This window comes from Gavialis gangeticus, unplaced genomic scaffold, assembly GCF_001723915.1.
Source record: "Gavialis gangeticus isolate Ggan-Ray unplaced genomic scaffold, GavGan_comp1, whole genome shotgun sequence".
In the NCBI taxonomy this organism is placed as follows: domain Eukaryota; kingdom Metazoa; phylum Chordata; order Crocodylia; family Gavialidae; genus Gavialis; species Gavialis gangeticus.
Window position 1 is genome coordinate 10,828,444 of NW_017729008.1, and position 8,606 is coordinate 10,837,049.

Consider the following 8,606-nt stretch of genomic DNA (forward strand, 5'->3'; position numbering starts at 1 on the left):
AAAAAAAAAAAAAACCAAACCCCCCCCCCCCCCAAAAAACCACAAAACAGACTGATTTAGATCGCAAGCTAAATACCTATACTTGATATCAATGCCAACTAAAATAACCACTGCAGAAGGGAAGAAGCCATCAGAACAGAGGTAACACACTAGGTTCTGTGCAGGGAAGGGGACTGGAACAATAATTGTCTATATATACACATACAAAGCTAGTCTCCAGGTGCCTACTCTGACATTAGAAATGGAGGAGGTGAACAGCTTTAGGACCTAAAAAAATCAAAGATCTATATTCAACAAGGAAGTGCAAAGTCTCTCTAGAAAACTTAAGTTTGAGGAATAAACACAATATGCAGAACAGCTTGAAATGCTACAGGAATTCAGAGTCAATCTAGAATCTAATATTATTCCTTATAACCTCTTTCTCAAGCACAACTTTAGTAATCCCAGGAAAAATCATCCCTTGCAATAACAGAAAATCCTCATGTGCTAGAGTTTCATCTATCAGAATAAATGGTCTTCCTTGGAGGGCATTCCAGGAGAGCCCAAATAGACTGCTGCACCCAAGCTATTTTGCAGCTGAACCTCACTAGAGCTTTATTCTGTCATTTTGTTCTTAACACCGTTTTTAGACGCTCAGGAAGCTTGCAAATGAAGTCCTCGGTGGTTTGTAGAGACAAATATATTTTGTTAGCGACAGCCTAAAAGCTAGTTATACAAAGATTTGCAGTCAGTTAATTACTACAAGAAGCAGCAACATTTTCCTCATGAAAGAAGAAGTCATCCCATTTGCTGCAGGGAGTCATAGTAAGAAATTTTCTATCATTGTTTCCTCCCAAATGTATCTTTAAAACCAGATACAATTATTTGGTCAAGTCCTAGGTTCACAATGCTAGTTATGTGGTTGGCAAGTGTTCCCTTTACCCTCTGTTCTTCTGCACCAACTATAATGAAGGAGCAGCTACTAGTCTTCATGGCACTGCATGTTAGGGACCCAGGTACTTTTACTTTTAGAGTTGCAGGGAGGTACAAGGAGTTAAGCCTCAGCTGTTTTATGTTTAAAGGATTACTTGAAACCAAAACCAAGTTAAGAGTGATGGGTCATTTTATACAAGCTCTCATGTTATACTGCACTGGTGCAGTGCTGACAACCAGTACCAAAATGAGCAGTTTTATATCCGTATCAAACCGAACAATCTCATAGGAGAGAAGCATAACAAGAACGTGCTCTAACTTCCAAGTCAAATGGTGTTTAGTATTAATGAATATCAGTTACTATGTCTGAGCAGAGGCATTATGGTCATGGAGTAAATGATGCAGCTGGTTTATCAGACAGCATAGCCTATACGACTAAATAACTAACTGAGAACTTTCATAATATATCTGATTTACAAATGGAGGCCCACTGAGGTCTACTTTTAGAACAAAAATGTTTACTTCCCTTTCCAAAAGGAACAGATTGCAAGGGCAGGCAGGTATTCTAACATACTCCAAATGTTACTCTGATATAAGGGTGCTCAATTAAATGCAAGCACTAGGTGTGAAGCAATTTTTATATGGGTAAGTTATTTTGCAACTACAATATGTCCAGGCAATCTCCTATGCTCTATATTATATTTACATTAACAGGTAACTGAGACAAACTGAGATGCATCTTACCTGTCCCAAAACAGTAGGCTTTAGAGGAACAGCATTATTCACATCAGGAGTATTTGAAAGGTCAATGAGAGGTCTGCTTTCCCACTCTGAAATAGCACTGGGACTTTTAGCCATTCCAATATCTACCAGCAACACCTAAAAATAATAAACTCATTTAGCTTTCTACTTTCTTTTCCTCATAAGAAAGTCAGTCAACTTCTTTGACTAACTGGGGAAAGCTATAAGAATCAATTACTTGTTTTAAACTTAAGTAGAGCACCATAAAGGAAAACAAGCAGCTGATCTTTAATCTGCCAGTGACTTTTTTCCATTTATGAATCAAGAATATGAATCCTGGGCATTAGAATTTGCCTTTTGAGCACTTACTGAGTTGTTTAAGCACTAAATATGAGCTGAAAATAATGCTCAAGTTCAAATTTACAGGTTTTAAAAAATTCAGCTTTAAACCTTGTATCTACAATTCCTGCTTTTTGATGCTTTGACAGACCGTTTTTATGAAATTTTTAGTTTTAGTTGTGTTTCCATCCAATTGGATTATTATTCTTTCTTCTTTGCACATAAATCTTGTGATGGAAATTTGCTGCAACCCAGATAGCAAATAATATACACTGTATAAATTAACTAATTATTGCAAGTTATTACCTCAACCTACTCATTCAGGTAAGGGGGCTTATGCCCGAGCAAAAACTATAAGTAAATCACTCCTTTGGTAGATTTGAGTTAAGCTTCAATTGGACATTTCTACAGATTTCAGTATTATTTAGAGTGAATTTTACTGTATAGTCTGTGCAACTGGGATTCTCCCATAACTTACGTCTTTATGCATCAGGAACACAACCACATCCTAGTGCAAATACGGGGATGACAAATTTGACACTGAACTGAAGGGGTGTGGGGGTGGGGAGGAGGAGGTACGTGTGTCAGTTTTCCATGAACGTTTAGACACCAAACAAATTCTTTTTTTAAATACAGATGACACTAGAGGGTCTATTCATCTTCATAATGTGGTTCACATTAAAATCTAAGTAAGATAGAGGTTTGCAGTATTAACCTTTAATTTAAAAAGCAGCTCACTAGCATTCAGTTCACTCAAAGGAAATTTTACAAGGAGAAATGGATTTTACATTCCTACCACATTGGTTTGCATTTCTTCAGCTGAATTGTTTGGTATTTTAGTTTCTTCTTTTACTTCGGTTTGCAATACATCTACAGTTGATTTTTCTGGTGAAAAATCAAGTACAAGAGGTATGACAGGTGGAGGAGATATTTCATCTTCAGACGAAAGCTCCTGGGCCTTGTTCTCTGTTGCCTGTTTAGAACTGGGAAAAATAAGTGGTGCAAGAAATTTGAGTTCTTCAGTATCTACTATCGTGTTCGTTCAAATCCAAGACTGCCTTGAATTAATACAACCCCCGAATACTTAGATTCTGTACATGAAAAATGTGTTTGTTATCAGTTTCCATGTACAGAATCCAATTATTGAAAGATCATCTTAAAACTCATCCCTCCTCTAACTGCTGAAGTTGGGAAAAGCTGCAGTACAAGGCACGTACCCACCTCTTGCTCAAAATGCAAGGTTACATGTTTGGTATTTTTCAAAAGGCACTGGGCTAAAAGAAGCCAAAAGACTGCATCCCCCTCCATAGTAGCTAGGCACTATGGGGCATCTTGTACCTGTGCTCTCAAGTAGAATATGAGGAATTGTTGAGACTTAATGCTTCACCTCTTCTGAGGATGCTAGATTTTTATAATGGCAATAACCTAAGGTATGACAACACCTTAAAAGGGTGATGGTTAGTTAAATGGAAGATAGATCATTTGTCCTAACTACTCACTTTTCTCATCTAGAAATTTAGACCCTGCATTATCATCTTTTAGACAGCAGTGGTGTCACTGTGTTGGAAAATACTATTTCTGCAGTCAGTCTCTCTCCAGTTCAGATATTCAGACAAGTTTCATGATGCACATCATTCAAGTTTCAGATAGCGTAAAGATGTGAGAAACAAAGTGAAGACCAGAGGGATGAACCTTTGTAAAAGTCTCCTGATTTGGGAATTCAGCAAAATTATAACATGCCAAAATAAGCCATCGTGTACAGAAATGTTATTTGGTATTACACACGTCTGGTTATAGTTAGTAGTATAAGCATGCATAGGATGCCAACTGGGGTGGAATCCCTACGTTGACCACAGGAGTACAAGGTGTCACACTTCAACAGGACCAGGTTACACCCACAATACTTATCATTAAAAAGGCAAGCTCTTACCAAGATGTAAGAATCTTTTTGTTGGATGGGCTGGAAACTTGATGAACAAGCTTTAAGTTTCGTGATGGCACAAATCTAGGTACACTTTTAGGAGACAGTACTGGAATTCCTGATGTACGACGATTAATGGGAGTAGGAAGAGCAGAACGCTTTATACTGGCTGGAGTCATTGAAAGGGACCTTGTACTGCGGCAGGAGTTCTGCCAGGGCCCATCTTCTGACACTCTAACAGGAGTGCTGACAGCCACACCACTAAAGAAAAAGCATAAAGCATACATTGATAAAACATCACAGAGCATACATTGATAAAAAAATCTTCTAGAAACTTACTTTGCTTTGTATACAACTAGACAACTCTACAATACAAAAGAAATAAGCCTGCCTTACTTTGGTAAATACTTAAATAGGTTACAAAGGATTAGGATAACTACATCTGAACATTAGAAGTAGACTTGTATATTACGCTAGAACTGATTACAACTTAGTTAAGGCCCAGTTAGATTAACCTAACCTTTTTACAAATATTTAAAATCAATTAATTTATGACTAAAGGGGTTTATTTTTTTCAAAATATTACTATAGTTGATAAAACACAAATTCTACAGTGCATAGGTTCTATGTACAAACAGCATTTAAAAACCTATTCCTTACATATACTCAGTGTCTTACTGTTTTTAACTCATTAGCATTAAAGAAGTGCCATTGCAATGGGGGAGCTGAAGTCTGTTTTCTTGCACATGATTAGAATTACCAACTGAATTCTTATTTCTTACTACTGGCTAACTGAGTGAGAGACGAACAGACTTTTAGATCCAAATTTGAATCTGATGGGCTGGTAGTTAAGTGGGTATGTTCTGGAGAGCAGGGCAGATTGATTTAATTCACCAACTAGAAAGCCTTGATTAAAAACCCAGTTTGTGCCAAGTTTATAAAGCTGTATCTCAGAAGTTAGGGAACAAGTATCTTCTCACATGCAGCCTGGAACTAGCTTGTGATAAAGGCTCATATTTTTGTTTTCATTTAAAGCATTTCAAAGGATTGCAATGCTTATATCTTAAGTTACCCACCTCCCCTCTGCTTGCCAGAATCCCCCAACAGGGCTCCATACCCCAGATTTCAGCAGCAGGCTCCACCCCCAAATTTCCAGCCCTGCAGGCCAGGTGAAATGGCTCCATGGGCTGGATCCAACCTGCAAGCCATATCTTTAACATCCAACTTAATAAAAAGTCCAGTTTTCAGTGAGTGTAGATCGATTCTTGAAAACAAGAATTCTATACTTGTAAAATTCAGATCACACAGGTCACTAGTCAAAAACTGCCTTTGTACAGAAGTAAAAGGCTCAAATGACTAAATTTCAGTTACTGCACTTTACCTTCCAAATATGCTGCAGGATGGTAATCTGATTGATTCTGCTATTTTAGGTGCTGCATTTTCTAGTGATGTACCTAGTATAAGAAGAAAAAAAAAAAAGAGTGCTGCAAAGTTGTTTACCATTCCTTATCTACACTGGTTTCAATTTCCACCCAGAAACAACTTTAAAATAATATTCAGTCCATTCAGTCACTAGATAAATATACAAGACAAACTACACATGTAATAAGTAGCCAATTTAAAATAAGATCACCTTCCAAAAGATATGCTTACCTCCACCCATTTTAGGGACCTTAATCTGAGTTGTAGGTACAACTTTAGCCTTGGGCTTTGGACAAGAGCTTCCTTTTATTCCACTTCCATCTTTATTTTGCTGATGTAGCTTCTGCAGATTAGGAACAGAGCTTAATCTCTGAATTCCACTTGCTACAGTCTGGAATGCAGTCGCAGAAACTGATGATTTGGCAGAATTTACAACAGTAGGTGTTCTGGGAGTACTAGCCGATCTTGCTTGCTTGCAGGATAAATCAGAATTGGCAGATGACACTCTTACAGATTTAACAAGAGACTGTCTGCTTATAGTAGATGAAAGTTTAGAGCTGCTCACAGAAGTTTTTGAAGGTACATTTGATTTAGCTGAAAGAAAGCTAAAAATTACACTTCTGAACTGTTTCTTGTTCTTACCACAACTCATAACATTATATAAAACCAAGTAAATGATTAAGCTTAAAAATAAGTCTCACTGAAGATAACCATATTATGCAATGATTAAGAACTATATTCAAAACAATTGAATGTTGGTACCTACAGGTTATACAAATAGAGCAAATTTACTATAATACTTATTTTTCTAACATTTTAAAACTAGGAGTTAATCAAACTGGTCATTTGCCAGATTTGTCAGGGAAAGTCATAAGATAATTCAGCATGTCAGCTTTTAACTTAAATAAGACAAGAGTAAGATTTTTCAAGAGTGCTTACATAGTTTGCAGGCCTTTCTAGTTGGTATTAGAGTCTAAGGTGTATTTTCAATATTTTACCTGAAACTAGTTAAGACTATAATTTAAAATGAGCATTTAAAAAGAAAGTCAAACTTTCCCTAAGTATAATAAATAACAATGTCTTTTAATAGTTGTTCAATTTCTCAGTTTAAGACTAATAGGCTACATAAAAGTGAAAACTATTTGTAGGTTATAGGAACATACAACATGTGGAAGTCATGAAAAAAAATACTGCTCCAATTGAATTTATAAAGAATTAAACCCTTGATTTTGTAAGTTACATTAACATAATTCTAGTTCTTACATAATTTGTCTGTTCACCTACTATTCTTTAGATGCTGGATTCTGCTATTCCCTACTCCCACACACAGGAAAGATGCACAACCTTTTCCTATTCTACAAAAGGCTCACCAGTTTCCCAGCATGATTACTTCATCAGGACAACTTTTCCTATGTTAAAATATTTTCCCTTCCCGATATTTCCTCAAAACTCACTTCCCTAACCCTCTTCAAACTGGGATTGCTTAAACTGAGAAGACCTGCTCAGCTTTTTATTTTTAAAAAGTTTTCACCACTGTAAGCAATAAACATGACAATTATAAACGAATATAGTTTAATTGAAGTTATTTATTATCCATCTGGTCTTCCTAGTCCATTTTTCACCATTTTAAAATGTACTGATTCTTTATTAACACAGGCTTGATACTTTCCCCCCCGGTTTAAGTGGAGACCAGATAATGTTGTACATATTAAGTACAAAATTCAGGTTTATTAAAATATTATTTAAGCAAAGAATTCCAAGTGTTACAAATAAGATGGGCCACATACTCTAGTTGCTCACATAACACCATGGGTTTTACTGCATCTTAGCTGATATAGAAATGACATATACAGGTTTACTACTCAAGTAGTGTTTTTTCATGGTTCTAATTCTGTCAGGAGTATTCTCTGGGGTTCAACATTCATCAGAAATGCAGCTTACCTATTTAACCCATAAAATTCGGGGCTAGACAGGTATGCAGAACAGTTATGACCCCTTCACCCACCCAAAAAACAAAAAGGCTTAAAGCTGAAGGTTTTTCCAATCTTGACGCTACAAATGAATAAAATGAGAGCTTCTAGCTTAGTTAGAAATGTTTATCTTTCATTCATATTTCAATTCTAATGCTTTACTCCGGTCTTACAATTACTCAAGAAAAGTGAAGCTCCTGTTCCTATTTACATGGGGCATAAATCAAACCCCAGCGTAATACTACACTTACTGTTTGGCTGTGGAGAACAAAAATACTGGAAAGAAGAGCAGTAGAACATCTGCTTGGCAAATTGGACAGCTCATGTAATTATATATGAGAACTCCTAAACGTGAACTGAGACATTGACAACACTTTTTAAAAACCATCTCCAAAAAAGAAGCCTACTTTCTCATTGTGTGACCCTATTTGGTAGATATTAAGCCTATTGACTTTGGAGACTGGTTAATGCAAGTGCTACAAGCAAAAGCATGACTTGACATAAATGCTGTTTAGCTAGCCAACATGAAATACAAAGTCTTTCTTATCCACCTATTATTATTTTTTCTAGTTTAACTTTAAGAGCTTTTAAATATTCTTGGAACCTGTAAGTCAAAAGAATCCAATCAAATCAAGACTGCAAGTTTAATAAAATTTGTTGTGCCAAGTCTTTATGCTAAAAGTCATACCATTTCCTCCTGTGGGGGAGACAGACACGCTGGAGCTCATGCTGGAAACTGATGACGATGAGGAGGAGGTGTTCTTTCTCTGGGGACCAGTAACAGCACCAGGAGGTTTTAACTGTGTTGCCTTCCTTAACCCAAGCTGTAAACAAAGAAGTCTACTTCATTTAACAGACCAAAAATATTAAAAGCACATTTTCTAATGCATTTGGGTGTCAGTTCTCTAGGTTCATTTGTTTCAGGGACAAGTTCCAAAGTCTCTGATATTATTAAGTAAAACAAAACATTTATTAGCAGTCTACATTGTATAGTGCCTTAACTGTGACAGAATGATATAAGGCTACGCTTCGAAGATGGGAACATAAGGCTAGAAGAGCCATTGAGCCCTGTCACTCACCCTTGAACGCAACTTTTTTTTCCAGAAAGCTCCAAAAGAATGTCTACTCTAGTCCCTAGCACACAAAGGAACAAAACAACCTATAAAAATCCCTACAGAAGACTCCAGGTTGAAGAGCAAGGGAGAAAAGGGTACCTTCCAGGCCCTGCCACTGTATTGTCAGGAAAGCAGTTCAGTGTAATATGCTCAGAGTCCTAAAAAGCAGACTGTATCCTTACTACA

At 36.7% G+C, this 8,606-nt stretch overlaps 1 protein-coding gene across 2 annotated transcripts in view; it reads right to left on the bottom strand.

The window, feature by feature from the left end:
• Positions 1 to 8,606, bottom strand: part of GTSE1 (G2 and S-phase expressed 1) — a 21,388-nt gene that overhangs the window by 943 nt on the left and 11,839 nt on the right. For both annotated transcript variants that reach the window (XM_019509379.1, XM_019509380.1), the window contains exons 6-11: positions 7,994 to 8,129; positions 5,567 to 5,929; positions 5,295 to 5,367; positions 3,923 to 4,174; positions 2,789 to 2,975; positions 1,657 to 1,791 (exon numbers count right to left, since the gene is read on the bottom strand). In XM_019509379.1, the coding sequence (XP_019364924.1) occupies positions 1,657 to 1,791; positions 2,789 to 2,975; positions 3,923 to 4,174; positions 5,295 to 5,367; positions 5,567 to 5,929; positions 7,994 to 8,129 (1,146 nt within the window). The remainder of the gene's footprint in view (positions 1 to 1,656; positions 1,792 to 2,788; positions 2,976 to 3,922; positions 4,175 to 5,294; positions 5,368 to 5,566; positions 5,930 to 7,993; positions 8,130 to 8,606) is intronic.